General features: G+C 42.6%; 1 protein-coding gene across 5 annotated transcripts in view; it reads left to right on the top strand.

The window, feature by feature from the left end:
* LOC133132657 (phospholipid-transporting ATPase 11C-like) overlaps positions 1-16,943 on the top strand; it is a 51,216-nt gene that overhangs the window by 13,172 nt on the left and 21,101 nt on the right. For all 5 annotated transcript variants that reach the window (XR_009709159.1, XM_061248265.1, XM_061248266.1 and 2 more), the window contains exons 2-8: positions 3,707-3,826; positions 8,172-8,261; positions 11,097-11,177; positions 11,851-11,961; positions 15,070-15,198; positions 15,689-15,777; positions 16,721-16,771. Coding sequence is in view for 4 of the 5 variants with exons in the window: in XM_061248265.1 (XP_061104249.1) it covers positions 3,707-3,826; positions 8,172-8,261; positions 11,097-11,177; positions 11,851-11,961; positions 15,070-15,198; positions 15,689-15,777; positions 16,721-16,771 (671 nt within the window). In the remaining variant the exon portion in view is untranslated. The remainder of the gene's footprint in view (positions 1-3,706; positions 3,827-8,171; positions 8,262-11,096; positions 11,178-11,850; positions 11,962-15,069; positions 15,199-15,688; positions 15,778-16,720; positions 16,772-16,943) is intronic.

The raw sequence follows: 16,943 nt of genomic DNA, 5'->3' as shown, positions 1-16,943 counted from the left end.
GAATTAAAATAAGACTACACAAGTGGTACTGCGCTTATTTGCAGTGCATCGTAAGGGTGGAAGAGTTATTTTGTGCTGTGCTGAGGTTGAGGTTTTACAATCTGCCTCATTCAGGAGCACAGTCCATTACAACCGGTCTGTCTTAGCACTCCTGTCTTGAAGAAATTGGCAGGAGAACTTGACATCAGAGCTAGTTCTCATATCGGACAGCTTTAAAGGGATATTTCGCTTATTGTGCACAATATAATATTCATGCGGGCACTTGTAATAAAATGACCAAACCACGTTCGCTGTATTTCAGAAAATAGTGTCTCTTTAGCTAACCTAAACCTGAAAACAACTTATCAGCTCAAAAAAAACCCCAGAACCTTTGTTGTTAGTACACCATCTACTATCCTCCTTGCATCGATCTACTAGTTAGAGTGTACTTCCGAGTATTTCCGAGGTTCCAAAGATGTATGGGTGTGAATTGGGAGCTGTAATGGCAATGCCATTAAGGGTTTGCCGGGATAGCTGACGTTAGTATTCACACCAAGCAAATACAATGTGCTATTTATTTACACAAAATTACTTGTTAGAGCAAAGTTAAATATCCCTTTGAGAACCCTGTGGCCACATGTCTGGGGACCTTTAGAAACTAAGAAACAAAAAATCAATCTCACTTAAAATGAGAGTACACACATTTGAGGTGCTGAAAAGAGATTTCTTTATTTTAGAGAATATTTTATTTAAAGTTTTAAAGCCTTGAGGCACACAGGCCTTGAGTAAAATCGTACCGCAACAGTCCTGCACACTGCCAATTTCCTGCCGCAAAACGCAGTGGTAACTGTGCTGTTACACGCCAATAATGCATGAAAACAAAAATGACCAGGCTTGCAAAAACAAAGTTGCTCTATAAGCAACTTTCCGTTTCATTTTGTTTACTCTCCCCATGCCGTTGTCGAGGGACAGGTTTTGAGCACTGCAGGTGTAGGCAGACCTGTGTATGCGGTGAAACCGAAAACACCTTCAGCATTAGGGAAACGTGTCTGAAAATACAATCATAAACCTTTTCTGTTCGACAAGTTTTGTTTGCTGCATTATGAGGCTAGTTGAAGCCGATATTATAGGGCCCTTAAAATCTGTCACAGATCAGAAAAATACATTTTAGTTCATATTTTGATTGAAGCTAGACTGAAACAGGCTGATGCAATCAGTAATATGCAAACTACAGTAGGCTAGATGTGGCTGGTATCGTCTAAAAGCATTAAACCTTAGCGCAGTGATGCATCCATAAGCAAACCCTGACCATGCTAGTTTGAAGGGCAACCCCACGAGGAGGCTCAATAGAGTAATATTTTGTATAAGGAAGTCCGTCACACTCCCACACAACAGCCAATTATGCACCACCCTGCAGAGATTCTGGTCACAGTGGACATTGGCACAGTCCGCATTTAATCCCAGATTCATTTGCTAGTACATTGCCCTAGCGGTATAAACTACTAGCAACCATTTAATAGATGATGTCATTTTTACTGCTCAACATGATCCTTGATTTCTGTTGTTGTGGTGTTTCAGTGTGATTAATTTTTTTTCCAGCGCCAAGTTTCTTGCTGAGGCTGTTTGTATTGTACAAACATAAACCTGCTAAAGCCTAATTTGTTATTGCAATCTTTCATGGACCTTCATTTTTTATGTGCTGATCACTTCCAAGCATTTGTCATCTCTGTTGTATTGAGTAGGCTTTGGTGACCTTATTGATCCCCCTCCATCCCCCCTTTCACTCTGTGTTGTGGTTTTAATCAAGGAGAATTCATAATTGAATGTTCTTGACTTGTGCTTAGTCAGTCCTGCATTTTGTCCGGATGTAATTGAAAAATATTGCATTGGAATTCTTCCGCGTCAGCTCTGCCTCGACTGGGCCTTGTGCGTGTGCCTTCGTTTTCAACGCAAGTACAGTGGCAGGGAACTGCAACCCGTGGCCTAACCCTCAATTTACCGAACTCAAAATTTTAGCTTTGGCCTTCTTCTCCTGTGCTGCCAGCGGTTTGTCCCCAGACATGGCATCCACTTTTAATCCAGTGCTCCTTTCTATGTGATTGAGTTTGCGTGTTAATCTCCATTCATCTTTGTAGTGTTTTCAGTTACGGCCTCGTCACAGCCTGCGAGTCCAGCCTGTGCTTACACTGTTAACTGTGATTTATACTTCAGCTTGTCTGTGTTTGTTAGAGGGGCTATAACCTTGAGGCAGTGTTGCTCCTATGCGTAATGAGTCCCATGGAGAGAGAGAGAGAGAGCTACACCGATTAAAAACCGGAAAGTTACAAGCTAGAGTAGCGATTAGTTCAGCGCACTCCTTATCCACAGCACTGCCAGAACTTAAATTTGTTTTCTTAAACAGAAAACGGAAATGTTAACAGGGGATTGTTTTTCAAAGCCTTAACATTGCCTTTGTTTGCTTTCAGACTTTGTTTGAAGTTCTGCTGCTTTTGTACTTCCTACAGGAGTGCAGTTCAGCAGGACAGGGGGCTGCTGCCCAGAACACTTGCGCTCTTTCATTTTAAACATTTATCTTCTTGTAACTTTTGGGGAACCCAGATTAGGACAGCCCCACATTACAGTTTCAGAGTTATATCAGCCATTAAGGATATGTGAGAAACTCCACCCTTGACAACCATGTTAAATACCGTTCAACTGTTGTACACTTCCTGTAGCATGTGGCTTCAACAGGCCAAAGTCCTCGGAGGATTGGCTGTTCCAAGCCGACTCATGCTCTATAGACCAGTCTTTCACTGAATGACTAACTTGAACAAATGCATTTTCTTCCAATAATTAGGAACATCCTGTTTTCCACAAACGTTTCTACTTTACTGCGAGAGTGCTTTCTGCGAAGCACAGATGATGTGCTTTTAGGGATGAGAAGTCACAGCTGTGCGCTGGCACAAAGCTCGGAGGTGACGTTTTCCCTGTAGAACACCCGAGAGTGGCGGACCCTGTTATCCCTGATGTCATGGCTGCGGGTGTGTGCTGTACAAAGCGGCACATTATGCAGAGAAGAACAATGTCCAGAACACAGGGTGTTTTGTATTTAGTGTTTTTTTCCCCACCAGCTTAAGCCTTCAAGACCCTTATTGTGCTTTAGCCTCTTTAGTTTATAAAGCTGCCAAAGTAATTTCACTCACTCTCATTGGACAGTGATGTACGATCAAGTGGAAAAGCTGCCCCGTGAAAGTGATGGAAATCTACTACATGATTATAAGAAAGGTTCCTGGGCTTGCCTGTGTTGCTATTCTACCTTGTCCTGTCCGAATGCTAGAGGATTAGCTTACAGAATGAAGGGATTTTACATCCCTGGTGATAAAGTGATTTTTTTATTTCCCAGTTTACTCCTGCACTGCACAACGTTCAGTGTGTCCTTTCATATGGCCCTGTCCAGCTTTGAAAGTATAAAGGTATAAACTCAGCATTTATCTGAGTGTGGACAGTGAGAGAAGTTGTGTGTGTACAATGACAGTGTGGACAATGAGTGGAGTTGTGTGTGTGTGTGTGTGTTAAGTGAGAGTGAGGACTGAGAGGAGTTGTGTGTGTACATTGACAGTGTGGAGAGTGAGAGTTGTGCGTGGAGGTTACCATTGCAGACTGGAGCTGTTTCTATTCTCTGCTGTACTGTGTGCCCTTAGATGGCTTCCATTGTAACTCTCCCTGGTTTGTCTGGTCCTCTCCGTAGTTTGGGGGAGATGAGAAGAGAGCGGACAGTAGGACCATCCACGTGGGTCACCAGCCCTGCCCAGCCACGGACGCCTTCATCCAACCTAAATTCTGTGACAATAGGATTGTTTCCTCCAAGGTAGGTGACCGTAGCTTCTCTCTGGTGAAGTCTCCAGTGCATCTACAATTTTAGTGGCCAGTTCTCAGACCATTTCAGTTGTCAGTCATTTGCTGTAAGTGGTTGTTTGGATAGGGAGTATTGGCTACTGCTGCCAATTGAGGGTTACCTAAAAGGCTTGCAGGAACCAGATTATTTCTGCCTGTACTCACCACTCGAGTGTGACACCGTCTCATGAAACAGACAGGCCTCTCAAATGAAAATATTTATCTTGCCCTCTGTTCCTTTCTTTCATCCCACTCCCCCTTCATTTTCTTTCATGTTTTATTTCCTCTCGTTTTCCATGTTGTTACCCTGGTGGAGAACAGTTTGGTGTCTCTGAAAGTGGGTGTGCCCTGCTAGTGAAACTTGCAGGTTGCTATTAATGTAGTCCTGTGGTGGTGATTAATCATGTTCCGCAGGGCCTTCTGAAACTTGTTTACGCCTGTAATGTGGGTGTGGGGGCAGTTTTGTTGAGGTAGGTTATAGTGTTGGCATGGTCCCACTGCTGATCAGTCAATCGATTATTTTCCGGAGTAACCGTGTAAACACACTTTAATTAACCTCGCCAGTCCCCTGGGTCTCTGCATCCTTACTGTCTCCACTCGAGTCCTCACCACAGTATTTACACTTCTCCCTATGTGCTGTCAATCATCCAACTGCTCCTCCCCCTCTATCCTACTCTCTGTGATGAGTGTTCTCTTGCTTGTACTTTATCTCTCTCTCTCATTTTCTTTCTCAGTTGTTCTCTTTCTCCTTGTCTGAGTGTCCTTGGCTAAAAGATTTGTTTGATTTAATGGCAGATATTTTTAGAAAATTCAGTGTGGTTTTTGATAAGTTTTATTTTTGGGTCCCAGTGTGTAAAGAGTTAAAAAAATAATACAATGTCAAGTGATACATTTTCTGCTGGGTGAGGCAAAGATTTATGAAGGCTGTAAAATGAAATGGCAAATAGTCTTAGAGGTGAACAGAACTTATGAAAGTATAGTTAAAAACCAGGATCATAAAATTGGCTGGATAAATGACGAAATAAGTTTGCTTACATTCAACTCAATCAAGCAATATTACAGTCATTCACAGCTACAGCTAATGTTGCTGACATTAAGATGACAATATGAGAACATTGAAAAATTGAGTAAAACAACTCAATTAAATTGGATAATTTAGGTAAGAAGAATGTATTTGGGACTGAATGTGTTGTGTGACATGTCAAATGCTTTTACATCACTTTCTGTTTCCCAGACAATAGCTGTAGCTATAGCCATAGCAATAGCAATGTTGCATAAGGGGCGGCCTGTATTGTGCTGGTTTGTCCCTGCCCAGGGAGGTTGTTTCCTGTAAGGCTGGGGATTGTTATTCATACGATATTATTTTTTCAGAAGTGAGTTGCTCTTATTTTCTCACTTTGTATGGTGTAGAATTCTATCTCTTTCCCTTGTTGGCAGCAGCACAGCCTGTCCTGTCTAGCGCATCACCACACTGTTCACTGAGCCTTTTCCTGGTCTTTAATGTTGCGCTTGGTTGCAATGTTTTTTTTTGTTCCTAATCGCACCCAGTTTTGCTCCATACTTGTGTCTGTGGCCCAAGTATGTGCTGTATTTTGCAACACGTGTTGAAATATTTCTGTCTGTAGGCTACTTACTGTAAGAGGTTCAGTGTGCTGGTACAGGGAGCTCTTTTCTGGCCTGTGGCCTTGAGTGTTCTTGCATAGACAGACATGTGTTCTTCCTTTTTCTGTGCATTTCAGGTGTATTTTGAGTCCAAGATATGTGTAAACTACGCTTCATTCTAAAATGTTACATGCCACTATGATGTTGCATTTGTCAATTAAGGGTCACCCAAAATAAGCCAACAAAGATTTGACTGTTGCCAATCCTAGTGTTAAGTATTTTCAATATATGTAATCTGATTACATAAGTATAGGGCTTATGCATATACACTCAGTGAGCACTTTATTAGGTATTTATTAGACTTATTTATTTTTTTACTTATGTCTTCTGCTTCTGTAGCCTATCCACTTTTGGTTTGACGCTTTGCATACCACTGTTGTAATGTGTGGTGTTTTGTGTTACCATCACCTTCCTGTCAGCTTCAACCAGTCTGGCCCTTCTCCTCTGATCTCTCTCATTAACAAGGCGATTTTGCCCGCAGAATTGATACTCAAACCACCCTGTCTGGCAACTACAATCATTCCATGGTCTGAGGTGTCCGCCGTATCACTCAGGCTAGCTCAGTTAGGTTACATGATATTTGTACACTAACGTTATCGTATTTTCTTGGGAGTGTAATGTGGTGTCCGCCCATAAACCAGTCTCTGGGTCCAAGGGTGGAGTTTGAGCGCCCGCTACTTGCTGGATGTGTTTGCCCTTAGAAGTGTTTTGCCCCTTATTTAGGAAACGGCTACACTGACGTTGATTTTAAAAAGGCTTACACACAGAATTGAAGCATTTAATCCTAATAATCTCAACTGAAACAAGCGTGACAGTGCTCCATTAACAAGCTGGTTTATAGATCTACTTCATAAAATTGTCACTGAGTGTATACAGTACACACACGCAAGACAGCAGCTTGGCTAGTGTAAAAATACTGGCACAGTGGTCGTTTGCAACAATCAACCAGGCCTGAGTCAAATATGTATTTTTAATATGTTGTATATTTAGATATTTGTACATTTTGAAAATAGCTTCAGCCTGTAATGCATCAATAGTTAGGTTTCCATCTAAATGTTTTGCAACTGTTAAATAGAATTTCCGTCTTCTTATCTCAATCCCATCTTCTTATCTGATTTTATCCACCAGTAAGGAAGCACATCAACTGTACTTTGATCTGTGACAATGAAAAGTATATAATAGTAGATAATAACAAGTAGGTAATGGCAAGCAAACTGACCATGTTAACAATGTCATTTTGTTGGCTATTCCACACCTGACTTTTAAAATCTGTTTCACATAAAGTAAGCCACATTTTTGAAAATTGCAATGCTTTTAAAGTGACTATCCTTAATTTTTCAGCTTTGGTGGATTTAGTGACCTGAAGTTCATTTTCACACTCAAAATATCACAGTTCCATTTGAAACAAAGCTATTTCATAGGAACACATCAAGTTCTTTGAAGATAATCCAGTGGCAGTGTATTCAGAGAACAAAGGCTGTCTGTGACAACCAGCATTGTCGTCTTGACGCGGTAATATTGAGCAACAAACCGACCTGACACTTTTTGGATTGTGGAGGCCTGATCTTCCTCATTCTTCATACCATGTTCAGTGCATGTGTCAGACCTTGGACAAATCTCTACCTCTCTTCCTCATTATCGGTCATCAAATATCTGGCTGGAATGTTGCATCCGACTCCACTAGTTTACGAGCGCAAACACATTCAGTCGATGTTGCTACAATAATGGCATTGCGAGAAGGTATCAAATATTTGCTTGCTTTTTTAAATATGCATAGATTATGTATTGACAATTTAATATATTCTTAGATTTCTAATTTAAGGACCTATCTGACTGCTTCACTGATTTCCTATGGAAAATTTGTCCCCCCGGGGATTAAGCCTGGAGTGTATGTAGGCATGGCCTCTCTTGCTGACTATATCTATAGTCTTGCGGATTCCTGAAATGCTTTGAAATGTATTTTCAACGCTTTAAAAACATTCAATATTCAATTATTTTGCCCTCTCTCCTTCTGTTGGGACTCAGTTATGAAGAAGTGTCATGTAATCAGTGCATATCCAAAGAGATTATGGTCATAAACTTGATGTGTGAGTGTAAAAATAAAAAATGAGTGTATCTTCATCTTTGCAATGCAATATTCTTCATATTCTTGTCATTGTCACCTGGTGTCAGTCACTAGCGCTGCATTGTTTAGTCCTCCTCAAAAGTGAGATAAACGTCAATTTAATGACCAGAGTATCAGCAGTCCTGCCCTCTTAAAGGATCTGCTTACAACTTGATAAGGTAATCGGCTCCCTTTTCACGGCAGGAGGAATTAAGGAGATAAGTCCCAAATCCAAGTCCATTAAATACCTGCAGGCCCAACCTGGTGCCATCCCAGGGCACGGGGGGAGATAAGGGAGACGGAGCGCTACTGAAGTCAAAACACATCAATATTTGAGCGGAATACTCCATCCGCTGACTGGCTTTTTTCAGTTTGTCTTATTAAATTCACTTGGCTGTATTCAACAGTGGCAGCTCAGTTAGGTTTGGGGAAAATATAACCACTGCATTATGCATTGTACTTTGATATGGTTTGTAAATAATTTCTATGGAAATATTGGCAAGTGAACTGAGACGGTATATTTATTTTTTATCCACTTCTTTTTGCTTTGCAGTATACAGTTTGGAACTTTTTGCCCAAGAACCTGTTTGAGCAGTTCAGAAGAATTGCCAATTTCTACTTCCTGATTATATTCCTCGTGCAGGTGAGTGTGTGTGTGTGTTTATGTGTGTGTACATGTGCCTGTGTGGGCTGCATGTCGGTGGTCTGCGGTCACTTCGGAGTGAATTTGTGGAAGTTGTTTTCTGTTTTGAGTATTCTCTTAAGTTCTTAATGTTTCTTTCTCCTTTGTCTTTTTTAAAGATAATAAATAGCCAAAAAATACTCTTTCACAAGGCGCTGACCAAGGACTGTTCAAAATGTATTTGTTGGCTGTTTTACTGATCATGGTTATCAGCCTCGGGAGTTTAAACTGTGACGGAGGATGTGGCGGAGAGGAGATTTGAACATGAAGATTCACACTCATTCACTGCAGAATCATGTTCAGGGCTGAGGCAGACAGCTCTACAGGGAGAATTCCTTTGTGAATTAGTGGTTATGTTGGCTATGTGGGAGTTCCATGAGCGTGCTGGTGTGTTACCCTGCCTGGTATTCGACTGGCGACTCTGCTAATCTGGGAACTCTCTGGAGAGGCTCTTTATACAAACTGCTCAGCATTCCTTGTGTGGCATGCCATTATATCCATGGCAAACACACACACACACACGCACACGGATGTTCCCACACACAGACGCACACTACCCATAATTTCAGGCCCCATCGTCACAGATGGGGACCGAAATAGATCCATTTGATTTTCTTCTTGGGTGATGCAAGTCCCAAATCTCCAGCGTTCACCCGCCCTCGTGCCCAGAAGAGGCGGCTCTGACGTCAGTCGCCAGGGTGTCCTCTGTACTTCTATTTTGAGAAAGCAGGCTGAGGCCTTTGGCTCCTGCAGCAGGCTTCTGAGGAAACCCCGTGATCAGAGACGAGGGGCACTCGGGAGGACCTGGGACGGCCTGGACCTGCGCACGGCTCCCGAGCGCTCCTTCCCTCCGCCGTGTGAGCACTGTGACTAATGCGCCGGTCTGAGCTCACGACCCCGCCGTGCTGAATGCCGGTGAGGGGAGCCTCTGCTTGAGGAGCGAATTTGAGAGAATCTCTGTGTGGAGTCATCGGGGAGCTTCCCGAACACTCTCTTCCCAGAAGCTGTTTGCCACTGCTCTCTTAACCGGCCTGTGGCCTGCTCCCTAAACCTGGTTTAAATCACTGCGTTTAATCAATAAAGAATGTCCAACGCCTCCATTTTCCGGACTCAAGTTACCGCAGTTACACATGAAGAGGGATGAGAAGCACACTCGTCCATCGACAGGCTTTCACATTACTCTGTAGAAGCAAGGTAGTGTGGCACGGGTATATTATCAGACCGAATACGACTCCTGTTCTTAAGTCTTAAGTTCTTAAGTGGATGAGGCCTGCCTTTTCCTGTAAGCCTTTTGTCTTAAGCGCACAGAACTGTGGTTTCAAAACTGAAATTTTCTGTTTAGCACAAATTCCCATCCTCAATTTTGTCCGTTCCACCCACCAAGCTAACTAGATCAATTAAAAGGGGCCATATGTTCTGAATACTGCAAAGAGGCACATCTGTTCTCTAAGTACTTAGTGTGTTCATTAGTGTTTCTGCCAGCCACAAATAAAACGGCCAGCAGACACTTCTCCTTGGATTACTGTCTCAAGGTTTTTAACCTGTCAATGCACTTTGACCCCATGGGCGTTAGCTAACCAATATATGTATTCACTCAGTCATTTTTGGTTAGTTGGTCAAGTTTTGCCTGTACGTTTTGTTGGTTTGTTTTTTTAAAGCTCTGGGTTTGAGTGTAACACATAGCCCACTGTTTTTAATCAAATCCAGCTTGTGCCGTGTGGTCACCACAGACGGCAGTGCTGCAGAGTAAGTGTAGCCTGTGGCTGATCATGTCTGCGATCTGCCTGTGTGAAGTGTACCCCCCTCCCTGTGGGAGCGGGGCCTCTGATCCTCTCTGAGAAGCTAAGCGCTCTGTGCAGAACACCTGGAGGCAGAGGGGCCCTGTTCGTGCATAGCCTCGCTGGTATCCAGGACACCATTACCAAGACCGGATCTCACTTCTAACTGAATTTTTGAGAGCAGAGAGCTAATCTCACTTTTGACTGGATTATCGAGACCAAATCTTACATATGACATAATTATTGAGACCAGATAACAAATCTCACTTATAGCTGGAGTATTGAGACCAAATCTTTATTATGACTTAATTATCGACACCAGACAACTAATCTCGTTTATTATTTCTTATCTGAATTATTGGGACCAAATCTTGCCCCTGGCTGAATTATTGAGACCAAATCTTGCGTATGACTTCATTATCGAGAACAGAGAGCTAATCTTGCTTATGACTGAATCCTCTGAAAATGTTATTGTCTCTTGTGACTGTCCCACCATGGGGCAACTTGATGGCCATTTAAAATGTTGACAGCTGACCTTCACTGGAGGGTAACATGGCATTTAACGGCACCATCTGCCCCTGTAAATGTTGAACAGTAATTTAGTCTTGGCGCCTCACTTCCCTACGTCTCCAGTTGAACCTGTTTAGACTTTTTGCTGCCAGTCTGTTTAAGCTTGATGTTTATGAGGGCAGAGTAAATGCTAGAGGACTTTCTGTATCTTCCAAAAGCTGTTGCTGGAAATCGATTGTAGGACTCAATTAACTCCTTTTTGCATATTTAATATGTTTATGATTATGCAAACATTTCATCATTCATGAGCCCAGGAGCCCCGATATACTGTGTAGGAAATGCTTTATTCTGGATAATGTTGCAAATAAAGCAATTCTTAATGACATATTCATGTTACTATTTGTGTTTGTGGAGAAAGTGATGCTTTATTATGTTTGTTCCAATGCTACTGTGTTTCATTGGTTTATCAAAGTAATGATAATTTTCCGTTCTGTGTTTGTATGCGTAGGTGATTGTGGACACCCCCACCAGCCCGGTCACCAGTGGCTTGCCCTTGTTTTTTGTAATCACTGTGACGGCTATCAAACAGGTGAGAGCGTCTGTCTGTCTGTACGCTCTCCCTCTGTCTCCCCTTCCCCCTCTCAATACTTCTCTCCCCCTCTGTCACATTCTTTGCCTGCGTGTGAAATTCTCTTTCTCTGAAATTGTTTTCTGACGTGATCACACGATTTAGACTCAGGAAGCATTTGTAAGTGATAGGGAAGTCTTTCACAAAGGAAGACATTCTACAGAGAGTCTCTTTCTGAGGTAGGCCTCTCTTTTGGGAGCCGGGCCTGCCTGGCCTGGCACCGGATCTTTCGAAAAGCACAATGGAGCGGCCTTCCCTCTGGATGTGCTGCTGTGTACAGGGAAGTGCCTTGCTCCTACATCAGAGCCAACCTGCCTTTAGCTAGGCTTTCAACTCAGTCACCAGGGAGGCCTCTATACTGTAGATCTTGGAGCCACGTCTTGTGTGAGGCCAACAGCACCTCAACTGCTCTCTCTGTCTGCTCTCGCTCTCTCTTCTTGTTTTTTTGCTCTTTCTCAATTTAAATGTCACTTTTGGTTTAGTGGTGTGGGAAATATACACTCAGATTGCATAGCTCAATGCAATGTCAGATAATAGAAGATAATTCTTGTTTACTCCACCTTATTTTTCTTTCCTGTTTTTCTGTCTTTTTTAGTCCTCTCCTCCCTCTCACTCTTCCTCCCTCTGTCTTTAGGGTTATGAGGACTGGTTGCGGCACAAGGCTGATAATGAGGTGAACAAGTACCCAGTGACTGTTCTGGAAGGCGGAAAGAGTCAGTGCAAGAAAGACAGCGAGAAGATCAAGGTATCTTGCATCCGTTCTTAGCTCCTGCTGGTGTAACTTGATAATACACAGTGGTGGTACATGGAGTACATTACTGACCTTACATTACCATTATTTTATCTGAAGAGACTTACAGCTGATGAGACTAAGAAGGGGACAATCCCCCCTGGAGCAATGTGGGGTTAATGGCCTTGCTCAAGGATCCAACAGCTGCACTTATCTTGTTGTGGCTTGTTGTTATGGGTCCTGGTCATGCACTTTAGCCACAAGACTACATGCTGCCCTTTGAATGTAATACAAAATGAGGGTGGATGTTCTGTCTTACAATTTCCACTGGAGCCTCCTCGGTTGATACTTCTTGTTTGTTGAGGTTTGTTGCAGGGTTATTTAAGCTGCCAGACGTTATGACAAGAATATTCGATGGTGGGCAGGTGCAGTACAGTCTTATGTGAAATCGCTCATATGATGTGCAGCCTGTAATATTGACCTTGCATTAGGGTTCAGCAATATCGTTTTTTTTTATTTTTTTTATCTAAATCTAAATACATTCATATTTTATGATGAACCACAGCATGTGATCGTATTATACATTCAATAAAACCCTATGTGGTTCGGTAGCAAATCATTTATTATTATTTTTACCATATGCTCCCCCTCCCACTACTTCAGTTACCAGAAGTAAAAAAAAAAACAGTACATTTGATCTTGACTTGGAGAATGACACACTTAAGTACATTTTTTGCACTTGATTCAGACTTGCACGCAACTTCAGTTGGATACACCCTCTAATATTGACTGAATATTGACTATTGATGGGACCAACATGATCTTGCTTCGATTTTTCATGCCCTGAAAATCACTTCACATATACCGAATCCTGGGTAAGCGCCTCCCCACAACGATATTCTGCAATTGCAAGGAGAAATAAAATCGATATAAAATAGATGTATTTACACATAATACTTGGGCAAATGGCAAAAATTGTAGCAACAGAGGTTATGGCTAGGGTTAGGGTTAAGATGTAACATTAACAATTAATTGAGCATAGAGAAACAAAAACGTTTGGAATGCGCGTATTCGAGTGCCTCAGTTTTGGTCAGGGAATTAGAACATACTGTTAACTTCAACCGCTAGGGGCGGATGTTCAGATTTTCGGAACACAGAGGCAAATTTCAGTGGTCAGAACATTCGGTCACCTGTCGTCAAATTAGTGTGAGACCAGGCAGATGGGACATTAGTACCTTCTGAATATCCTCAGACGTAAAACTCACCCTCCTGATGGCCGGTAAAATGCTTTGGCTCTGTCAATCATACACAATGGTTAAGCTGCACTTATCTTGTCATATATTGCTTTCAATGTGTTTTATTCTGACTTTAGGAATAGAAGAACAATAATGAGTACCTGCCAATCTAGTGTATTTGGGGTGAATGGCCCTAGTGTTTTTTTTTTGTATGTGTATTGTCGTAGTTACAAAATAAACCAGAGAAAAACATGCTATGTTTATATTAGGATGAGTCAGCTTGGATGCCATTTTTAAGGATTCAGATAAATTAGCTGCATGAGCCCTGAACAAACCTGAAGATGGATTGCTCTTATTGGCAATGGCCTTTGGATTACACTTTACTGATTTATTCCTGATTCTCTCAGAAGACAGCGATCGTACAGGCGTGGTATTTTAAGTAAATTCCAAACATTTTTGGTTGTTTGCTAACAAGAAAGTGCTAGTTAGTTAGGTAGATGACTGTGCAAAAAATGTTCCTGAAGTGAGTCAGCAAAACCTGGATTGTTTTATGTTATGTTTGGACTACTACTGTAGCGTTAACATTCAGCACAGTTTTTTACTTGCATTATTGTCCTGGAGCCATATTTATACTGTATTCAATATATTCAATATTTCAATAGTAGTTACATTTACATTTTACATTTTAGTCATTTGGCAGACGCTTTTAATCCAAAGCGACTTACAAGTGCATAGGTTCTACCAGAAGTCAAAGCATCACAACCAGAACTAGGAAAATACACCTGGACTGCTGTTCTAAACATATAGTCGTCATCATAAGTGCAATTTTTTTTTTTTTTTTTTTTTTTAAGGGGGGGGGGGGGGGGGTTAGACAGGGATAGGGGTATCAGAAGGGGGGGGCGGGGTAAGTCAGGAGGGAGGACTAAGGTAGAGTTTGAAGAGGTGTGTTTTGAGTCTGCGTCGAAATAGGGGGAGGGATTCTGCTGTCCTGACAGTGGTAGGCAAGTCATTCCACCACTGAGGAATCAGAACGGAAAACAGGCGTGAACGTGCAGCTCGCCCGCCAGGTGCCCGTAGAGAGGGAACCGTAAGGCGACCAGAGCTGGCAGACCGGAGTGGTCTAGCTGGGGAGTAGGGAGTGATCAGGGATTGTATGTAATGTGGGGCAGTCCCCTTAGCAGCCTGAAATGCCAACACTAGGGCCTTGAATCGGATGCGTGCGGCAATAGGAAGCCAGTGGAGGCCAATGAGAAGCGGGGTGACATGAGCCGACCTGGGCTGACTGGTGATCAAGCGGGCTGCAGCATTCTGGACCAGCTGGAGGGGCTTGATGGCGCACGCTGGGAGACCGGCTAGGAGGGAGTTGCAGTAATCCAGGCGGGAAATGACAATAATAGAGTTCAACCAATGGCAGTTATTCAGCATGAAATAACAAGCGTACCACAGCACTACGGGGAATGTAGGGCCTTTCCGTTAACAGTTTCCTGGTTTAAAGGTAAAATAGCTCATTTCTCATTGCAGCAAGAAACACCCTCAAACCACAGCACTGTTTATCCTTCCCCCTTCTCTGTGAACGTGCAGATGTTGACTTTGCTGTGGCTATTAGAACCAATTTTCTGAGCTTGAATATTGTACAGCTATACAATATTTTGGTAGAGTGTCGGTCCGTCAAATGTATATTTTGAAACCCGAATGTCAGGACTATAAACACAAGCAGAGGGTGAGTCAACATGTCAGTGAGCCTTTTTCAATGATAGGAAGGGATTTCCAATGGTCTTGTAACACAAAAAAATCTTACCTATTGTACCTTTAATGTATCTGCTTGTTTTGGAAAAGGTGTCTGTGTACCCGCGAAAGTTGTTGAGCAAAGGCCTCTGCACGCATACAGGTGGGTGACATCGTTGAGGTGGAAGAGGACGAGACATTCCCCTGTGACCTGATTCTGCTGAGGTCCAGCCGCGATGACGAGACCTGCTTCGTTACCACAGCCAGTCTGGACGGAGAGTCCAACCATAAGGTACTTTACTGCCTCGCCATGGGCAAAACCACGTATGCTCGCCAGACCTGGGTCAAATACGTCATTGCTTTGGATACAAATACTTTTCTGTGCTCAATTGATCCTGCCTGGTGCAATTAAGCCAACCAAGAGGACCAGCAGGTGGGATTTGCAGTTATTGAGTATATTTCATTGGTTCCAATACACCAGACAAGCTCAGTAAAGTGTGGAAAAGTATTTGTGAGGCGGTCCTAAAGGTTTGGCTTGCCCCACCGAAACTTTGACTCATCAGTGCTATATTCAGCTTTCGGTCAGTCGCTGTGGTGGAAGAGTCGGCTGTATTGTACCTTCTATGTAGGTTTAGATAGTGCTCAAGTTTGCTTAGCATGATCACATGCCTTTCAAAAATAGACGGTGGCGTACTTCTGTTGTTATAATTTGCTCTCATTTCTCTCTCTCCCTCTCTGCTCTTTCTCTCTATGCCATTGCCCCTCTGTCCCTCTCTCTGTAGACACACTACACAGTGCCTGATACGGAGAAGGATCTGGAATCACTTAATGCAACCATTGAGTGTGAACAACCACAGCCAGACCTTTACAAGTAGGTTATCAGTGTGTGCCTTCATGTTTCAGAGACAGTTATACACATTGCTGATAAGTGCTCAGTCCTTTTCTGGCCCTTTCTCGTGTGTTTGTCTGTTTGAGGTTTTTCCAGGACGAGCAGTTCATTTGCCATTTGCGTTTCCCTTGTGATCCTCTCAAAGGGTGGATACTGTGACTGTGTCTTGGTTAAGTGAAGGGCATCACATTATTTGATAGGGTGTGCCTGTTTATGTACATGTTTGCCTATGCCTTCATGTTGGCATATGTATGCGTTTCCTGCTGGCGTTTGTATGCTATCAGGCTTTCTTTGTCTTTCACCCTACCAGTTTTATGTGCCCCCGGAAAATAAGTGGTTTTATAGTCATAGACTCTCTCTTGACAAGGGAAATCATTACTTCATAGCACAGTAATCTTGGTATTTTAAATGAGTCATGTATATAACCACACATTACAACAGTGGTGTGCAGAAGAGCATCTCTGATGGTCCATTAAATAAACTCATTAATGAATCCCTTCATTTAAAACTGCCTTTGAAAATCAAGGGAGAATGACTAAGTTCAATAACAGAGTTCCCTTTAAAACATCTACCCGATCCTGTGTCAAATTGAACCACATTAACTGAATGACCTGCACTAAGACTAATGGTTATCAAATGGTAGGTACTTACTGACTGAGGTTCTGTTTACTGTCAGTATGTGCAGTCCACATATTTCATATTTGCAGCTTTTATAACACAGAAAGTTGCCATGGTAGAAGTTGATACTTTGGTGCCATCTACTGCTTAAATGTAAATTACATGAATGTTCCATCATTCAGGTGGTACCATTTATCTCATTATATGCAGGGTATTGGAGCTTTCTGGAACGTTCCTATTTTCCGTTTATCAAAACCTTATGGAATGTGAATGAGTAACAGTATTCTAACATCCCTTTCCTCCGCAGATTTGTGGGCCGTATGCACATCTACAGAGATGGCCAAGCCACCGCTGTGAGGTGGGTTTGGGTCAGACCGCTTCCTCAGTACCTCAATGTCCATTTGGTCTTCCCACAAGACTGCACAGGTCACTTAATCTACACAGCCTGTCCTTTCACATTAAGGCGGTTTAAAATAAGACCGCCTCGCTGCGGCCCGAGGGGCTATCACCGCTCCACTCTCCGGAACATT

The sequence above is a fragment of the Conger conger genome, chromosome 7 (assembly GCF_963514075.1).
Source record: "Conger conger chromosome 7, fConCon1.1, whole genome shotgun sequence".
Lineage (NCBI taxonomy): Eukaryota > Metazoa > Chordata > Actinopteri > Anguilliformes > Congridae > Conger > Conger conger.
Note: the sequence above shows the minus strand (reverse complement) of the source record. Positions and strands in the feature narration are given on the sequence as shown.